Source organism: Microcebus murinus, chromosome 24, assembly GCF_040939455.1.
Source record: "Microcebus murinus isolate Inina chromosome 24, M.murinus_Inina_mat1.0, whole genome shotgun sequence".
Classification (NCBI taxonomy): Eukaryota; Metazoa; Chordata; class Mammalia; order Primates; family Cheirogaleidae; genus Microcebus; species Microcebus murinus.
Genome location: NC_134127.1, coordinates 20,849,457 through 20,870,642, shown reverse-complemented (window position 1 = coordinate 20,870,642; position 21,186 = coordinate 20,849,457). Strand labels below are relative to the sequence as shown.

Below are 21,186 nucleotides of genomic sequence, written 5' to 3'. Positions count from 1 at the left end.
AGAGTGTCTATCAGATATTGAGAACATATCAATTTTTGAACATTAAAATTGGTAAAGTTTAACAACCTAGTGCTGACCACATCATAAGCATGTATTAAAATATTACTGAAGGAATGATTTCAGGCATGCCTAAATAAATGTCAAAAGAATTATTTTGAAAACTGTCCTCCATGGAACACAAGGAGGCATCCACAGGTTTGGAATTTGGTGCCCTTCCTATACCCCTTTTCCTAGAGCAGCTCTGCTTTTATTTATTTTGTGCATTTGGGCTTCCTCATAGGATTTCATTTAAATGAAAGATTCTACTGCTAAAAGTAAATGTGAAAATTTCAACATTAAACATCCAAATTTATTGAAGCTTCTGTTCCTAATTCAAATTGTTTAATATGCATGGCAGATAGCACTACTTGCCAGAAGATGTCTGACCTTATTAATAAATGGGACATTCATGTGCTTCATGGTGTAAATGGAGCCTTCTTTAGTTCTAAGGGTGAATTTTAATGACCCTAGGCCAACTGTGGTAATGCCTTTTCCCTTGTCAGGTATTGGTTTAAGAATGGGTGAATGATAAAATTCTGGGCAATAAAAAGTGATATCAAATCTGGTGGAAAGTGTTTCCAAGAAAACTTTCTTCCCTGGTAAGAAAGATGCACTTTCTTTCACTTTCTGCCTCTGACATTACTACCTGGAAAGTGGGCAGCAATCCTGGCCCGTGAGTGTTTGGCAGTCTGAGTGGGCATGCACTGAAGATGGCAGGAGGAACCCAGGTAATCTATGATATTGTTGTACCACTGAATTAACCACGTGGTCTTCCTCTATCTCTGCACTTGTGGTTATGTGAATTAATGAATGTCCTAAGTGTTTAAGTCCATTTTAGTTGGTTTTCTGTTCTTCTGCAGCCTAAAGCCTCCTAACTGATAACAGCATATGAAGTGCTATTAGAGTGTGGCAGGATTTGTAAGAAAATAAATATTACAAAATCAACAACAAATTATATATCTGATTAAAGGAGGGGGAAGAGAGCTTGTAATTAAGAAGAAAAAAAGCGAAATGGAGTGACTAGCAGAAGTCATGCAAACAAGTGTTGAATAAAGAAATACAGGCCTTGAAATTGCTTCTCTCTGAATGTAGATGAGAAAGGCGAGATATATGTCAAGAGGCTAAAAGATACTGTTTAAAATGGCTCCAGCATGTAAGTGTCCTGGGAGGAGGTAAAGAGGCATAAGCCTCATCATCGTGTCAGTGTGGGTGGGGAGCAGGTGCAGGGGAAGAGAGAGGGAGATGGACTCTGTTGCTCATGGTATTCCCTTTGTTAAATCAACCCCAAAATGTTGATAAAGTCTATTTAAGCATTTATGTGTAAAAAAAAATCCAAACCACTCTGTATCTCAGAATGAATGTCTATACAAGAAGCTAAGAGATAAGTAATGATAATAATGCCAGGGCACCCAGGCACACCCAAATTCTGCCTTGGTCCAAGTATCCCTACTCCTTAAGGCCCGAGCACTGCAACACTCAAGCCAGGTCACGTGAGGATGTCTTAAGGTCCTTGAAAGTTTCACCACTAGACAAGAAATTAGTACTAATTGAATTAATATTCAAAACCTGGAAACTCCAATTAAGGAATTCTACTGTATGTGAAATTTCTTGCCCTTGTTGCTGGCATGTATTTCAGGAAACACTGGGGTAAAAGAAGGAGGTTAAATCCTGTGAGAACCTCTTGGAGGCAAGAACTAACATTCCAATTTCAAATCAGCAGCATAAATGTTATAAACATTTCCACATTTACATTTTCAGCTCTATGGGCTGAGAGGTCATGTCAATCCTACTTGTTTTTTAATATTTCCTTTCCAAAACTTTTTATGAGCAATATCTATACTGAACCACCAATTGTAGACTCATCAGTAAATATATTTATATTTAAATAGCCAATACAGGTTAAGTAAATAAGATAAAATTGTCAGGATTGGCTTTGCCATAATGAAAATTCAGGAAAGCTGATTTTAGGTCATGTAGATATATTAATGCAATACATAGAGTTACTAATCTCCCTGAGAGAGGAACCTCTTCATTATCAAAGCTCATGTGTAGGCCCTGGCTAAGCAGTACTTGTGCCCAAGATTGTGAATTCATTATATTCCTAATGATTGCACAAATCTGTTAATTGAAGCCCAGTATTACATACACTGGCACTTTCAGTGGGATTCCAGACTAGTCTGTGAAAGCAAAACATATGCTGTTATGTGTTATCACATGGCAATAACATACTCCTCTTGAAATTATCTCTATGACAGTTATTTCCAAATTTCACCATAATGTTTGAGAATATTTACAGCAATGCTTATTCTTGCTTTATACTAGGTTCTCCACCTAGTTGTTCCTTGTGTTCCAAATTCAGCTCTCTGTTGTCTTAAGGCATGGTGAACCCCAAAAGTAAGAAATAAGGAAAGTAGGGAGTAGCTGAGAAGCTAAACAACAAAACATACCTTGTTGTCACCACACTTGGTTCCATTGGCCACCATGCCTATCTCTGGGCTTGTGTCTTCAGGATCAAATACTTTACATGCCAGGAAAGTTATTATACGTCCTCTCCAGAGTGGATAATTTGACCCACCATGACAGAACAACTTCCCACACATAGAATCGCTGAGGAAAATCCAAAATGTATTTCAGGATTGAAACTGCACTCTGTTACGCAAAAGCAAATCATCTCTATGACTATCCATATGTAGTTAATGGGATTTCTCTCTGCGGCAGAGACTTCTAGTTGTACCTTATACTCATTTTTCCTTTCTTCCTTAGCAATAGGATCCCTGAATGTTAGCAAAATACATTGTTGGTCAAATAAACAGCATTTCCCTGATCCCTGTATACTGTTTTTGTATATTGCCTAAGTTCTGACCCATGGGAAAGAAAGAGAATCTTAAGTGCAAATTTCAAAGGGTGGCCTTAAATGAGAAAGTATCATCCATTCCTTAATGTTTTCTCATTTTTGCTGATTGGAGTGTGATAGCTGGTCCTGGAGAAGCCATCATAGATTAAAGAAACACTTGGACAGGTAGGTCATATATATGATGAAACTAGAAGACAAAACAGGACCCATTTCTAACATCCTGGAGGGCACCTGAGAAATCTGTTTCTACTTTGTTTCACATAATGCTACGTATTTATTTTTGTGACTTGTAGCAAAATAATTTTAACAGATAAAAGCCCATCTCTCAACTAGAGTTTTGTCAATACAAAGCAGAGCATCTCCTGACATTTCAAGGCATCAAGTGGGGTTACCAAAAGAACTATCTCCCTGTATCTACAGATTAAACCACTCAACACTCAATAAAGCCATTCATTTACCACAAAGGGGAATAAAGTCAAAGCCAGTAAAATTGGAGTCAATTGCTTCATGCAGAATTCAGAGGAGGGCTTTGAATAAGTATTCTGAAAGTGAGGGAGTCATATTTTTCTGATGTCTTTGGTGGCTGTGGAAAATATGTTAGAGGAGTGGAGAAAGGAATGCACTCTCTCCAAATGTGAGAAGGTGTTTTCTTGAATCATTTAGGAAAAGCCCTCTAACTATGGCCGAAGGGCACAGAGAATTTCATGCTAACTCTCCACTGCCACCATTGACTATTAAGACTAGCAGGGTAGTCTGTGGGGTGAAGGAGATGCACGAGCCTTTAGTCATAGACGTTATCTAATGCTCATGCAGAGAGCTATACAGGACAAGAGTGTGTGCACAGTCTGCAGAGGTTGGATGGAATTACCCTACTCTTTTTCCAATCACCACTTACACATTGCATTTCTCCTGACCCCACATATTGCCTTACACAGATTTTTCCTCTTTTAATCTACCCTGATTTCCTATACAGGATATGGTCGTCCTGTAGGTCCAGATTCCCCCAAGAGATGACACTATATTCAAAGTATAGTTTTGTTTGGTATTGTCCATCATCCAGCAAAATTAGTGTCTGATAGAAAAACTTAGGGAAATGCTGATTTTGCTCAATCTCTTGTTATATATTACTTTGCACGTGTAAAATTTGTAGCAGATACAAAGTTTAATCTATTATAATTTGAATCTTAAAAGCCATCTTAAAACTGCAACATAAAAAACGTATAGAAAAATCTCAAGTTCATTTGGCATGATATTCTATCATTTTTTTCCCCAGGATATCAATACTACAAATAACAAACTCTTTAGGTGAATTGTCAATCTTTTCTCTTGCTCTAGTTTTTCTTTATGTAATTCCATGGCAAGTTTAAATAAAACTATACAAGAATTGTATTAGTTATTTCTCTGAGTAGATAAATATTTCTACTCTTAGACTTATAATGAAAAACACTAGATTGAAAAATCACCCAAAGCATATTCTGGGAAACCTCTGGCAAAATTTCCAACCAGGCCTATTCCTTGTTGCATGTTTCATCTCAAACATTCATTCTTCTTAATGACAGTATATGGTGCCACCTAAGGACTATACTTGTACATAGCCTGAAGCATCCACCATGAGGGACTTGAAGAAAGAGATAATTTCTTGTTTGTCTTTTTAGACAAGCCCACCTAGCCCACAACAGGGCACATAGTAGTCACTCAATAAATATTTGTTAAATAATTGATGTCCAAAGTCACTTTCCCTTTAACTCAGAATGTGTGGCTGAAAGTGTGTACCACTGCCCTAGTCTGTGGAGCAGGAAGGCTCATACAAGTCCACTTACTTAGCTTTGCAGGGGATGATCGTGCCATTCACTTTGTGACAATACCCATACTTTAATCCACGTTCATTCGTTTTGTAACATAACTTATCTGCAACCTCACTTCCTGGGACCAGGCATGGTCAGTAGGGACATATTTGGAAAGAAAAGAGATAAATTCAGGGCTGCAAAGGATTTGTAAATATAAAACCAGTGTGAAATGTACTATTTTAGCTTAACCACTCTCAGAAATATAGGCTGCAATAATTTGGCATCAAAGGAACTAGCTGGAATTAAAAAGATTCTTTTAAATATTCTGTTACTGGATAATGGCTATCTACATTTTTTTGAAACATCTGTATAATTTACCAGAGGTTAAAAATCTATCTAAACAGGAAGACTTAGCCAGAAGAGCTACGGTCATTATGTCAACAGCCTATAGGCAGATGAATACTCAAAGGCTACTTTGCAGGTATATGCTACTGTGACAACTATGGCCTCTGCTGAATCAAACTCCTACTATGTGCCAGGCACAGCAATAAGCATCACATATTTCATGTCTCATGTCATCATCCTCAGATCTCCATCAGATGGACAACAAAACACAGTGGTTAAGAGCTCAGGCTTTAAGGAAGACTGAGCAGCTGTGTGAACCTGGTCAAGTGTCTTAACCTCTCTATATACAATAGTTCCTGCCTTATAGGGTTGTTGTGAAGACTAAATCAATTAATATTTGTGAGCCACTGAGAACAGTGTCTGGTCAGTAGTATGTGGTTGACAAATATTGTCATTCTTATTTTTTTAAATAAGGAAACTAAGACTTAAGTTAGAGAAAAAGAGATGAAAAGTCAACTTAATTCCCAATTCTATCTGGGTTGAAGATCTATGTTCCCTCTCCATGCTGGGCTGCCCTGCTTAAAGGTCAATAAACAACTTGGTCTTAACCACCAGAAATTTTGAATTTAGTCTTTGACAAACAACAAATCAGGTTAAAGTAACCAAAAACCTAGGAGGCTATTGCATTTGTTTTCAAGAAACATTCTTAACCTTATTATGCTGATGATTTCATGTTTTAATGTTCAAGATGATAAAATGAGTCTTATCACATTTTTTGATTATTTGTATTTTGGTAACATTTATCAGTTTCTTATTGTAATAAAATATCTACACTGAAAAAAGGAATAATTAGCCATGAATTATCAGGGAAAAGCATGACATTCCTAATCTCATCATATTCAGAGTTATTGCTGCTAATATTGAAGAAAGTATCATTCATATACCTGGTACCATGCTGCTTCATAACTTACTTTTCCACAATTAACAATATGCTCAATATCATTTCCCCAGGCATCAAACATTCTACAACATCATAGCTGCAAGAATAGCATTGAATTAATACACTATAATTTATTTGACTAATCATGACTCTTGGTTTTTGAGGTGGTTTCCCAATTATCCACTATCATTTAAAAAATAATGACTTAAGTATTCTTGTAAATAAATATTTCTGGGTACAATTGCTAGGACAAGAAGTACAAAGCATTTTTTTTAGGTTGTATTTACATTTTTCCAAATTATATCTGTAAAGATTATGCTAATTCCTATTTTCACCAACAGTGCATGAAACTAGGTATTTTGTTACATCCTCATTGACTGAGCATTACATCCATAGCAAACCTTTACCAGTTAACATATGTAGAAGATTAACTTGTTTGCATTCATATTTCTTATATTGCTAGTGAGTTAAAATGATTTTAACTTTTATTAGACATTTATATTTCTTCTTCATGATGAATTGCCTGCTTATATCTTGGCTATACTTTCAATACTTGGAATTTATAATTCATTTGCAGGGATGATTTGATGCTAAAAAGAGTGATTTTTTGACTACTTATAAATTTACAAGATTTTTCAAACTTTTCAGATTTAAAATAAATTTATGATTTTGTATGGATTATAAAACTTGGAATTTTATTCAGGCAAATCTATTTCTCTGGCCTTTTATAATGGCTGCCTTTAAATGTATGATTTAAAAGGTCTTCCCTAAAATGCAAATCAAAACCACAATGAGATATCACTTAACCCCAGTGAGAATGGCCTTTATCAAAAAATCTCCAAACAATAAATGATGGCGTGGTTGCGGAGAGAGAGGAACACTCCTACACTGCTGGTGGGACTGCAAACTAGTTCAACCTCTGTGGAAAGCAATATGGAGATACCTTAAAGTGATACAAGTGAATCTACCATTTGATCCAGCAATCCCATTGCTGGGCATCTACCCAAATGACCCAATGACACTCTACAAAAAAGACACCTGCACTCGAATGTTTATAGCAGCACAATTCATAATTGCAAGGCTGTGGAAACAGCCCAAGTGCCCATCAATCCAAGAATGGATTAATAAAATGTGGTATATGTATACCATGGAGTACTATTCAGCTCTAAGAAACAATGGTGATATAGCACATCTTATATTTTCCTGGTTAGAGCTGGAACCCATACTACTAAGTGAAGTATTCCAAGAATGGAGAAACAAGCACCAGATATATTCTCCAGCAAACTGGTATTAACTGAGTAGCACCTAAGTGGACACATAGGTACTACAGTAATAGGGTATTGGGCAGGTGGGAGGGGGGAGGGGGGCAGGCATATACATACATAATGAGTGAGATGTGCACCATCTGGGGGATGGTCATGATGGAGACTCAGACTTTTGGGGGGAGGGGGGGGCATTTATTGAATGGGCATTTATTGAAACCTTAAAATCTGTACCCCCATAATATGCCGAAAAATAAAAAAATAAAAAATTTACAGATAAGAAAAGAAAAAAGGTCTTCCCTAGTTCAATATCAGATAAATACATTCCATGTTAATTCAAAAGGTAATTTTGAACGTTTGATAAAGGCAAGCAAGCACTATGCTAGGAAATGATGAGACTACAGCTGTGAACAAAGTAGAAAGGGTCCCTGTAATCAGAATTTTGCAGACTTGCAAAGGAGACAATAGAATCAGGCAAACAGAGATAACAGGTAACACTTTTTGCAGTCATTTAATATAAGATGATAAAGGAAATGCTCAGAGTTTCACCTCTGTGCTAAAGATTTCCTTTCCCCAGGTTTTGCCAAATGCTGAAGTTAGGTAACAAGGCATAGGATCTTTAACCAGCAACACTAATTCTGTCTCCACTTGAATTTAGCATATCCATCTGCACAAAGTGGAAGCAGCATTACTGAGGCCCAGTTCCAACCTATCAGTGTACGTCCTGATGCACTCACAGTATAGAGCTCTGCTCCTCAAATGCATCTCAGCCCACCCTTGCTAGACACAGAAGGTTTTATTGAGACCGTTTTCCAAGGTCTTGTCCAATTATTTCCCAGGTTTCTTTTTTTCTGGGTGTACTGTGAGTCAAGGATTTTTGTTCCTTTCCTTAATCTTGCTGTAGGCCTATTTTCAGGAATTATGAAAAGTTTCTGGAATGTAATGACTTTTTATAAATATATTTAAAAATATGTAGATTTTCTCTATTTTAGTAAATATTCTCTCAGCCATTTAAGTAGTAATCTGAAATTGTAGCAGGAAAGAGTCTGACAATTAAATACATGTATACAACGCATATCATATCCAGGAAATTCTTTAATTGCCTTTCTTTTTCTTTTTCTACTGGAACTTTGTATTTGACCAGCACCTTCCCAACTCCTCCTCCAACACCCTGGTAACTAGCATACTACTTTCTACTTCTATGAATTCTACTTGTTTAGATTCCACCTATAAATGAGATCACTCATGTGATCTAAAATTGCCTTTCTAATGCAATCATTGAATATAATTTAAATTTTGGTTTAAAGTTTCGGGATATCTTTAAATTAAACTCATATTTTTGAATTTCTCTTTATGGTGTAATCAGAAAATAAAATCTCTAAAATTGCGATATTCTGGACAAAGTGGTCATTGAAGAACTTTCACTTTTCTTCATTGCTCTCCTGAATTTCTCCTCCTTTCCTTACCTCTGGCCCATCCCCCAGCACTCCTGCCACCCTTCTGCACACACACACACACACACACACACACACATGCACACACACATGCACACACACATTCACGCACACATTCCATGGATTTACTTGTCTGAAAAGGATCTGAGTTAGGGTTCCCAGATAAAACACAGGACATCCAGTTTAATTTGAATTTCAGATACATAGAGGATTTTTGTATGGTGTAAGTATACCTCAAATACTGCATGGGACATACTGACATTAAAACAAAAAGTTGTTGTTAATCTGAAATTAACATCATTATTTTTTATTTGCTACATCTAGCAACCCTGAAACCAAATTTAAGTCTTTAAATGAATTTATACATAACTTTGAGTAAGAAGCATCTAGGAAGAAGGGGACAGAATGGTCCTTTGGCCGTGATAATACATTCTCATCAGAAATGATTTTTCTTTGCATGTGCATAGAGAGAGGGGTTTGTCCTCCTACCTGGTCCCCAGAGCCCAGTGCACTGGTCCTGCAGTGTGGGACACGTCCCCATCAAGCAGTAGCCCATCCCATTTTGGCAAGGGAAGCCATTGATCTGGAATCTATCCTCAGGACAATGGTTAGATTTACCATCACACATTTCAGGCAGGTCACAGTCATCTTTTGCTGATCTGCACACCTTCCCAGCCTTTTTAAACTGTAGGAAAATAAAACCAGAGAGGAGGCTTTTTCACCCCCCTGCTTTGCCCCAATACCACAAACTGACACAAATAATACTTTCCCTTTGGCCTTTTTGGGCATGGAAGTTGGAGGCATCATTGCACTCCAGTTTATATTTGCATTGTATAAATTGAAGGCATTGCCTATTACTTCTGTTGATGTTGACCATTGCCCTAAGCCTTTTAAATCAATATTTCTGAATTTGTAGCACAAAAAGCAAAGAAACATAATGTAGAAAAGTACAGGAGAAAAACCAAGCAACAACTTAGATACAAAGAAGGAAGTTATTTTTCCCTTTGTTGAATGCATCTTTGTAGGGAATTTCAGGGAGATTTAAATCTGCAACTTCAGAGATTTATTGGTGAAGTATTAAGGAAGATAAGTTTACAAGCACCAGAGCAGCATACTCTGAGACTTTCCCAGGCCTCAAGTTTCCTAATCCTTAATTCCTTTTATTGTATGTTCAGATATTTCTTTTCAACTCACTTCTTCCTATGAGGGAGAAATAACCTAATATTCATTTGCAATATTAACTCCATAGTAATCTATTATTGCAGATCCTACTCTTATTTCCTCAGAGAAATCTTAGTAAAACAAATTCTGCCATTCCTACAAATTTGAGGCAGCATGTCTTTCCCCAGCTGATAGGCTCTTTCCCTAGCAGGCATCCTCTCATTGCACCAAATAACTTTCAATATGGTTACGCCAGTTACAGCATCAAATGCAAATTTCAATCAGAGCATATGAGACCCTCCAAATTCAACCCCCATTGCTGCAGCCACACCAGCTTTCTTACCAGCTGCCACAAACCATGCTTGGACCTTCTGTTACGTCTTTGTTCTTTCTCTGTCCTCATTTGGAAATTCGTTCCTTGTTTTCCTAAATCTAAAATCTATTCATTTTTTTTTCCAGGCCAGTTGAAAGCCTCCCTTCCTACAAAGCCTCCTCTGACCTCTTAAATGCAAGTCACTGCTCCTGCTTACTCCTCCATGTGCTGGAGAAGAGCTATGAATTCAGATTTATATGATACAGATTTGAATCTTGGCTCTGCCAGTGGCTAGGTGCTTAACCTTAGGAAATGGATTTGATTTCTCTAAAAATCCATTTCTTCGTCTAACACCTACTTTACAAGGCTATTGTGAAAATTAAGGGAGGATATACATGGAAAATATTGTATATCATTATACTGTCAACATGAGCATCTAATCATGCACTATATTTTCATCTCTTTCATATATGTGTTTATCACTGCCCTGAGGAAATAAACAGGAAGAGATTGAATTTTTTTATTTACCACAATCTCTAACAAATAGCACTTACTAAACACTTGTTGACTACTACTTAAGTTCTCAAATTTACTTCCTTTTGGCTTCCTTTATTTCTTTCCTCTCCCTCTGACATTTAAAAAAGAAAAAAATATATATATATACCAAACACTACCTATAACATGGTATGCCATCTACATATTCATTCCACAAACAGTTACTGAGCATTTAAAATGCATGAAATTCTGTTCTAGGTGAAGGTGAATCAGTCTCCCGCCCTTAGAAGTCAATATAACTAAGGATACAAACACATAAATAAATGATCACAATACAGAATGCTATGCAACAACAGAAAGCGAAATTAAAAAAAAAAAGAAAGCAAGCAAAATATTGGACTCTGCCTTGAAGGAAAATTTTTTTCAAATGGTATATTTTATTTCTAAGAATTTTACCCTGAAGTGGCTTCAAAGGCTGAAGACAAGGACAGCCCCACACTGTTCAAAATAAAAGCTCTTCCACCAATCACATTGTTAAAAGCAGGTGAAATCAATTTTATGAAATTTGGCCCAGAAAGGCTATGAAGCATCAGAAGAAGCAGTAGGCAGGAGGGACTAACATTGGCTTTCGAGTTGGTTGTGTTGAGGTTTGCCCACTAAACAGTGGCTGTGTTATTTATTTTAAAATTTTTGTTATGATATATATATATATATATACATACATATATATATGTATGGTATACATGATGTTTTAATATACACATAGTAAAATAATTACTACAGTCAAGCAAATTAATATATACTTACATAGTTATTGTGTGTGTGTATGTGTGTGTGTATGGTGAGAACAGTTGAAATCTACTCTCTTAGCAAATTTCCAATATGCAATACAATTTACTATTGTGATCATGTTGTACATCAGAACTCTGACCTTATTCATCTTACATAACTGTTACTTTGTGCCTTTGACCAGCATCTCCCCATTTCCCCCACCTCCCCACACTGGTAACCACTATTCTATTCTCTGTTTATATTCAACTATTCAACTTTTTTTTTAACTATTCAACTTTTTGAGATGCCACATATAAGTGAGATTGGTATGCCGTGTTTGTCTTTTTGTCCCTGGCTTATTCCACTTAGTATAATGTCCTCCAGGTTCATCCACATTGTCACAAATAGTGGCCATGTTATTTTGCCTATTTTCTGCTCTGAGCCTCCATTTTCCCTAAAAAGCACAATGGGATGGTAACTCCCACCTTGAAGGGTCATTGGAAGATTATTATAAATAGGTTATGTATGTAAAGCACTCAGGGAGTGCTTGATAAATGGTAAATTATATTATTTTATAGGAAAAAATGCTTTGCCTATTTCATTTAAATCACTGAGATGTTAATATAGAAAATACATCATTATAATTATTAAAATGAAATGATAATCTTACTTGGCAGTTTTCACAGCATTCGCCTAATGCACATTGAAACCCTGCTTTGATTTTACAAGTTTCAGCTTGACAGCAAATGTTGGTACATTCCTAAGAAATATCAGAAACAAATACAGATGCCAGATTACTTTTTGTTCCTATTTCAGCACAATTTGTAATATAATTTATTCATCACACATACATTAGTTTGGTATAGTCTGAAAATGATTTTTAGGAAGATAAAAGATGACAGAAAACAACATTTAAAAACCTGATATTTTGGAGCAATTGTTGGTGTGTTATCTGAATTCCACTTACATCTTATTATTATTTTTTTAACTTGATTATCTTTTTTTGTTCCCCTAGTCTCCAATAGTAATACCAAGAAAAGACCTATTCTTTTGCTAAACTATGAAGGAAAACAAATGAAAAAGGGCAGGTTTTTTTAAAATAAAACTTATCTAAATAGTAATAGAACATAACTAGTTTGGCTCATGAGTTATGCACCTATATAGCAGTAAATTCAATGTTTAGAACATGTACCGAAAACCTAAAGACATAGTTCTTTATCTAGCTTTGATGTGTAATTCAGCTCTGCTTGCAACAATATACTTTGTCTTTGTCTTCCTGCTCTGTTTCTGAGAAATCAGAAACCTGCCTGCACAAGCCTTTTTAGACACTCCTACCTCAGAAACTTCCCCCTGCAGCTGTCTAGACTCCTATAGGAGAGTGACAGCTTTGAAGTGACAACATTTCAGAGTTAAAATGCTTGCCCTTAGTTCAAATATAATCATCATCTGAGACAGATTACTCTTTCTCATAGAATGAGTAAATTCGTAATCCCATTTCAAAGTTACTGAAAGCCGACCCCCTGAAGGCATGATGTGTGACTCATATTAAGTGTTAGCAGGAGGGTGGCAAAGGTCCCATTCAGAATCCCAGCTGCCCCGTGAATGGGGTCAGGGCAGCACTTCTAATGGTAGTAACTCCTGAGTTCTGCAGCAGCAAGAGATGCACCAGATCCCTGTGCTGGGTGGAGCCAGGACTCTGGAAACAGACACATCTGCGTCTAGATCTTGGCTTCTTCATTTGCCAGCTCTGTGACCTTGGGCTAGGAAGCTATTTATGCTCTGGGCACTACCACAGTGCCGTGCCTAAAGTAATGCTCAGTAAGTCACAGTCACATAAGAAACTTGCAGTATTTCAGCCAGAAAGGGAGGGATGAGGACCTAAAGCTCAAGATGGCAAATGGTACTTAAAAATAAAAGGATGGGGAAGGAACTCTGAGAGGGAAATTAACAAGTTCTATTAAGCAAAGTTCCTTGTCGGACAAACACCTACAAATGCCTACATCCAAAATGACAAAAAACATACAATTTTAGAGCGTGCCACATATTCTTCTATAGTTTACCTTTGTAGCAATTGAAAAACAACTAGATCATTTTAGAAAGTGCTTGGTAGTACCTCAGGCATCCCACAATCACAGTCCTCTCCTATTTCTAACACCTGGTTTCCACAGACTGGGATGGATATGATATCTGTAGGCAATGGAACATTAGAGAGGCAATTTGATAATTTATCTCTAAAGAACTTGTCATAGCTGACACGGCTGCAGGAACTGAAGTCTGTGGGTACATGGAAGCTGCAAAGATAAGAAAAGAAAAAATAAAACACAGTCATGCTTAGCAGGTGGGGGTGGGGAGCAATGCCTGACATTGGGTACAATGACACTCATGACCTGCCCCCACTCCACTGACCAACTGCTAAATCATGGGCTTCTTTGCATGTTTGAATTAACTTACCTGGGTGGAAACAAACACCTCTGGCTTTATGAGAAAATACAGTCATATTTCAAAGTGTAGCATCCTGGCCACTTTTTTTTTTTTTTTTTTTTTTGAGACAGAGTCTCGCTTTGTTGCCCAGGCTAGAGTGAGTGCCGTGGCGTCAGCCTAGCTCACAGCAACCTCAAACTCCTGGGCTCAAGCAATCCTTCTGCCTCAGCCTCCCAAGTAGCTGGGACTACAGGCATGCGCCACCATGCCCGGCTAATTTTTTCTATATATATTAGTTGGCCAATTAATTTCTTTCTATTTATAGTAGAGACGGGGTCTCGCTCTTGCTCAGGCTGGTTTCGAACTCCTGACCTCGAGCAATCCGCCCGCCTCAGCCTCCCAGAGAGCTAGGATTACAGGCGTGAGCCACCGCGCCCGGCTCTGGCCACTTTTAATAAAACAAGAATGCCTCTGAGTTCTCCAGATAAATTTTATTTGGGGGTTGTGAAGTCCTAAAGGTAGCAAAATCGTATTTATTTATATGTCTGAGAATTCACTTTCCCTTAGGGGAATTCCTATTGACAAAATCTCTTCATCCCACAAATAAAGATGCAGTTTAAGAATGCAGTGATATTGGGGAGGAGGAACATAAGCTATGTAACTGGCATGCGGCCATATGCTACTTTGTGAAGGGGCTTGGGAGAATAACTTTAGCTCAGGTGGGCTGGGGGAGGAAATGCAAATAGAAAAGAGGAAATGAACAGAATTCATAAAATGAGTTCTATGAATAGAAAAGATGAAATGAAAAATTAAAAAAAAGATTATGAGATTTCCAAAGTTAAGGTTGACTGGAAATTTTGCCAAAGGCAAGGCAAGAATGTGTACTCTCTTTTCACAGACTATCTTCATCCTCCTGTGAGAGGTTTCTTCTTTAATTAGGGTTTTCTCCTAGAACCCTTTTCCTATTTCCACCCATTCTGAATTCATGGGAAACTTGATGAATGCTAATAACTTTCCAAAACCAAGTCTTGTGTAGATAAGATGAGGACAAAATGATCAGTTGGCCCAACAATGAAAAGACATTGTGCTATAACTTGCTATAACTACATCTTAGTGAATGAAATTGTTACACACAGATGAGGGGTATGGTGACTTGGCAAAGATACACGTTCATTCAAAAACCCAAAAACTTGAACATGTTGTTGAAGATGACTTAAAGAAGGGTACAGCCCAGAGTGGCCCCAAACCAGGATACCCATCATGTTCCCAGAGAGCCTCACCTTAGTGCTCTGTCCATCACACATTTTATAGAAGGGCAGTTGCAACGATAGCCGTCATGAAACATCCCAAAGTTATGGCCCATTTCATGGGCCATTGTTGCCGCAACACTAAGATGATTGCCACTGTGGTCCTAAGGGTAAGAATGGGGAAACAGATTCTCTAGTTTTCAAATGGAATCATAACTCAGAGTTTGTGGTTTTCATGATCATTCTTCCTGTTGCCCAATAGAGTAGAACAGAACAATCAATTTTAGCTCCAGCCTTCTCACCCTTCTCTCTCTCTAAAACACACACACACACACACACACACACACACACACACACACACACCTTTGATATAGAATAGCTATCACAGCATATATTGCCTGCCATTTGTTCTAGTGAGTAGGTTCCTATAACAATAGAAATTGTTCTGGTTTTCTGTCTTGAGAGATAATGCCAAATCTTCAGCAATGATAACTGATCCATCTCCCCTCCCCTTGGCTTGCCTTTCAATACTTCTAAATTAATTTTAGAAATATTTGATGTGTTTGGCCAAGAGGGATCTAAAATTGTTTGTTAACCTAGCACTTTAGCACTGTTGGCATCTTTCTCAATTCCTTTACTGACAAGACTAGACGTCAGTCAATCTCAGACGTGGCCCATTGCACGAGGTCCAGCCCATAGCTCACTGCATCACCAGCTTGTTTCTGATTTGAAGTGCTTGGACTGGCAGCTGCACATTATGCAGGAGCAGGAGAATCACTGCTGGTTATAGTTTCCTATTGAGGAGATGGGAATCTGCTGGTAACATCCAGCTACAGACACCTGAGTCCCTCATCTGCTTCATCTCAAAGAACCTAATGTAAAGGTCAATGAAAAGTGTCACAAGAGTGGCAAATGAGGTACAGCTGTATACAGTGGGCAGCTACTACCTACACCTGGGATATTCTCTTATTCTGTTGAGACGAACATGGCAAATCCTACTATATAGCAATTTGGAGCTCTCCAAATGGGGGAAAAATGCAAGCCAAAAAGCTTAAGAAAATGGAAATTCATTTAGAGACTTTTCAGATTGTCTTATTTGAAGTTCCTTCCAATTTAGGGTTTCTTCATTTAAATAATGATTTTCCTAACTAATGGTTTCTTCCCTTTGAGTGACCTCCATTCCTCTTCCCCTCTCGACCCTGCTTTCCCATTGAGGTCCATCTTAATGTGATGTTTCCTGGCCATGTTCATCTCCATCAACAATCCTCTCTTATTGATTCCTGCCATCACTTTCGACTCCGTAATGTAGCACTAAACTATCTACTATTACATATGTTAGAACAAATGTTTTAAGTAGGCCAGTTTCTCTTCCAATTTTATGGTTATATCTTTCAAGTTCAAAACTAAATATTTTGCTTCTTCTGTTCATCCCATGAAGCGAATCACAAACTCAGACTCTTAAGATATTCAATAAAAATATATTGGTTCCACTTCTACCCAGAATCTAGAAATCTAGAAAAAGTATTATTCTTGCACTAACAAGAACAAGGCAGATAAACTTAAAAATTATAACTTCCCTTGAATCCACCAGTCCGGTGGGGGTACAAGACATCCAAAGAGCCTGTGAAAATACATTCAAAATGAAAGCAAGATAAAGTCATCCTCAAATAAAACTGAAAGAATTTACTGTATTATAAAGAATGTTAAAAGTAAAAGTTCTTCTGGAAGGAAAAAATATGATACCAGATAGAAACTTGGATTTTATACAAAGAAATGAGAAGTGCTGGGAATGCAATAGAGATAAACATAAAAAAATTTTTTAAGTTGCAATGAAAGAAGAGTCTCTAAAGCAAAACTAGTATGTGTGTTTGTAGTGTATGTAAAGTTAAACATATCATAATAGACTGGAGGAAGAAATTAGAAGTATTCTCTTGTAAAGTCCTTACACTACATGTGAAGTGGTATAATATGATTTCAAGGTAAACTGACAAGTAGAGATGCATGATAAACCCTAGATCAACCATTAAAGACAAATAAAATGTTATCAATAAAAAGCTAAAAATGGAAATAAATAAAATTATTTGAAAAGTACTCAATTTATCTTAAAGAAGGTATAAAAAACACCAAAAACCCAAAGATTAGATGGAAGATTTTGGCTCAACAATATCAATAATTATATTACATATAAATGCTCTATATATACCAAATAAAAGAGACGGACAGATTAGATAAAAAAGTAAAAAACCCAAGTACCCGTTTTCTACCAGAAACTTTCTCTAAATGTAAAGAAATATATTGGTTAAGAATAAAAGTAAAAAAAAGGATGGATCGTGCAACATTAGTCACAAAATGTTAAAATAACTATATTAATATTAGACAAAATAGACTTAAGAACAAGAAATATTTCATATATATATTTCAGAATCATGACATGATAAAGAAAGTGTCAATTCTCCAAGAAGACATAACGAATGTGCTTATCTATATACCTAACAACCCAACTTCAAAATACCTGAAGTAAAAATGTCTATATTGATAATTAAAAGAAGATTTAATCAAGTCCCATTTGTTTATTTTTGTTGTTGCTGTAATTGCCGTTGGGGTCTTAGTCATAAATTCTTTGCCTAGGCCAATATCTAAAAGAGTTTTTCCTACATTTTATTCTAGAATTCTTATGGTATCATGTCTTACATTTAGGTAAATCTATAATTTATACTTGGGTAGTCCAATATTCTCTCTTGTCCTTAGGATATAAAAGATCCAAGCAACATAAATTAACTTGACATAATTGACAATTTTAGAATACTCCATTCAACAACAAAAAACACAGGTATCTATGGGGCACTGACCAAGAACAAATGTAAAAAAAAAAAATTTAAATACTAAAATTCTACAAATATGTTCCAAATCATAACAGAATTATACAAAATATCAATAATGGAAATCATTATACCACACTTGTATGTAATATGTGGGTCAAAAATGAGATCAAAAGAGAAATTAGAAAATATTTTGAAACAACCAAAAATAAAAGCACAAAATATTTCAGATGCACCTCAAGCTGTGCCTAGTGGGAAATTAATAGCATTAAACAAGGACAAATTAGATGCAAAATCAGCATAAAAAGGAAATAATCAAGAGCAGAAATCAATAAAATTGACAACAGAAAAACCATAGAGAGCATAGATAAACCCAAAAACTGTTTCTTTGAGAAGATTAATAAAATTGATAAACCCCTAGCCAGACTGACCGCAAAAAAAAGGACACACAATATTATGACATTGCCATGAATGAAAGAGGAACTATCACTATAAATTATATACATATTAAAAGGATAATAAAGGCTATTATCAACACATCTGTGCAAAATTTAAAAAATGAACAGCTTTCCTTAAAGACATAAACTACCAATGTTCACTCAAGTAGAGATATTAATAGATAATCTGAATTGAAGAAATTAAATTTGTAGCCACAAAGAAATTAAAAATCTAGCCACAAAGGAAACTTCACGTCCATATGATTTTACTGGTGAATTGTATCAAACATTTGAGAAAGAATAATACCAATTCTACCCCAATATTTCAGAAAATCAAAGCATTGGTAATATATCCCAACTCATCTTCTACAGCCAACTTTACTATGATAACAAAACCTAAAAACACACACTACAGGAAAGAAAACTACAGGCTAATATCCCTCATGAATATAGATTCAAAGACCCTGAAGATACCTTAGCATGTTGAATTAAATGACATGTAAAAAGATAGCACATTATGACTATGTTGGGTTTATCTTAGAATGCAAGATCAGTTCAACACTTGAAATTCAATCAATGTTATTTACTATGTTAACAGACTGAAGGAGAAAAACTATAATAATTTTCTTCAGAGATTCAGAAAATAAAAAGCCTTTGGCAATTGTAAATTATAGAACCAACAGTTTATCTTCAAACATACCTGAATAATGCCAACGGAATGATAAGGAGAGCACATTGTATACATGAAAGCAAGGCCCACGGTCGTTCCAGAAAGTTCTGTTGCCCTGAAAGGAATGGATTCATATAACAAATGATGATTATATGCTGTATTTTGTACAGACAATTCATCCAGAAATCTAAACAGTTAGAAGAAAAGCTCATACTGTGAACTATCACTCATAAATTTTTCCTTCAGTTTTTGCATGAGGCATTTTTTCTATAGAATGGCACTCATATCACGTAAAATCCAAGCACCTCAATGTAATCATGTTTAATATTTTATATCTATCATTATAATATCTTTTATTGTGGAATTTATCTCTTGTAAAGAAGAAGAAACCCTTTTTTTTGGTCTTAATAAATATTTCTCTATATATACCTTGTTTTGATATTACTATTGCCACACACGCTTTAATTTATATTTTACTCACATATTTTTATATAATTTATTTTGTTTTTCTTTAGCACTGTTCAGCTACAGTAGATTTACAGTTTGGGCCCATTTTTAAAGTATTTGTGTTATTGAGCATTTATGTTATTCAAATAGTTTTCCTATTGAAGAGGGATTTGGACAATCTGCACTTATTTATATAGATGGTATGTTTGGTCATTAGTAATTTTAACTTTTTTGTTTCTTTTTCATTGATTTTTAATAATGTCATGTTCTTTCCCTTTTGTTCTTTTTTTTTTTCTGTGCAAGATTCTGGCCCTTATTTGTCTCTAGAAATTTGCAAAGTATGCATCAATTTTTAATTCCACTAGATGCATTTACATGAAAAATTGAACCTATGTTTTCCCACAAAATAATATTAAGAATGGTGAATACTGCTTCTGACATGCACATAAGAAAATTAGAGAACTTCCTCCCATTTTTCACTCCCTACAGATTTTATCTCTTTATTCAATCTGATTTAAAGTATTTATTTTAAAATTATATTTTACATTATACATATTTTAAAGATTTATGACATTTATATCCCTTTTGCAATCATATTGTAAAGTTATTTATACTTAATTCTATATTTGTGTGATTTCAATTCTCACCATTAGCTCATTTATAAAAAAAATAACACCTTCCTCCATTCTGGAGTTACCTACTTTGGTTTCTTTTTTCAGTAGGTAGAGTAAATTTGGACTCTAATATTCTTCTTACCTGGTTATACCTACGTATAGGTATCTTTTGCTAATTTGTCTGGTAATTGGTAAGAGTTTCAGTATATAAATGGAAGGACAGATAATATTTCCTTCTATCATATCTTTAGTACATTTATCTTTTTTTATCTCTTCAAGAAACCTACTATCAATGTTGTATTGCCATTTTTTTTACCTGTACATGTATCATCTTGTCTATGGGTTTTATCTTTTTACCCTATTAATCTACATCTACAATATGGAAATATATAACAGTTTGGCTCTGGAGCCAGTGTGGTAAGAGTTCAAGCGCCCTCCTTCTTACTAGCTATGAGACCCTGGAAAATCACTAAACCTTCCCACAAAGAATGGGCTCCATCCTGTGGTGTGTCTTAGAGTCTAGAATTCATCATTTCCAAATTAAGGAATTATCTCAGCTATTCCCCACAGATGAGCTAGCTTTACAGTATTCACAGCTTGGATAGTGCCTTTCCCTGGAATTCAGGTTGCCATACACTTACTTGCCCTTGACTAAGAGAATATACCAATAGTGATATTGTGTAGCTTTAGGTCATAAGAAACCTTCATGCATTCTCCTGGGCCTTTTGGCATGCTTATTCCAGGGAAAGCTAGCTACCTTGCAAGAAGTCCAACCCCCTGAGACTGTCATACTGCAGAAAATCCAAGTTGGGCACATACAAGGCTGTATGTAGAGAGTCACCACCAACCAGCCCCACTTCTCCAGCCACATGAGCCCAGACACCAGGCATGTAAGTGAAGAAGCCTTATTGTAAGCCCAGAAGACCTGGGCTGATTTGTTATGCAGGAATAGATGATGACCAGCATGGAACTATTAATTAATTCTGATAGGATACAGCTCACTGATTTTCCATAACATTCACTGCTTTCTTAAGTAGGGGACACTCCAGTAACTTGAAGTCAGTCCTTGCTGCTTCCTTCTGATTCCAACTAAATACTACCCAGCTATCC

The 21,186-nt window shown here is 36.1% G+C and overlaps 1 protein-coding gene across 1 annotated transcript in view; it reads right to left on the bottom strand.

Annotated features, from left to right (window-relative positions):
• ADAM28 (ADAM metallopeptidase domain 28) overlaps positions 1 to 21,186 on the bottom strand; it is a 182,554-nt gene that overhangs the window by 21,069 nt on the left and 140,299 nt on the right. The window contains exons 11-17 of the mRNA XM_075997248.1: positions 19,046 to 19,130; positions 15,123 to 15,253; positions 13,535 to 13,712; positions 12,092 to 12,181; positions 9,171 to 9,366; positions 4,714 to 4,816; positions 2,487 to 2,646 (exon numbers count right to left, since the gene is read on the bottom strand). Coding sequence (XP_075853363.1) covers positions 2,487 to 2,646; positions 4,714 to 4,816; positions 9,171 to 9,366; positions 12,092 to 12,181; positions 13,535 to 13,712; positions 15,123 to 15,253; positions 19,046 to 19,130 — 943 coding nt within the window. The remainder of the gene's footprint in view (positions 1 to 2,486; positions 2,647 to 4,713; positions 4,817 to 9,170; positions 9,367 to 12,091; positions 12,182 to 13,534; positions 13,713 to 15,122; positions 15,254 to 19,045; positions 19,131 to 21,186) is intronic.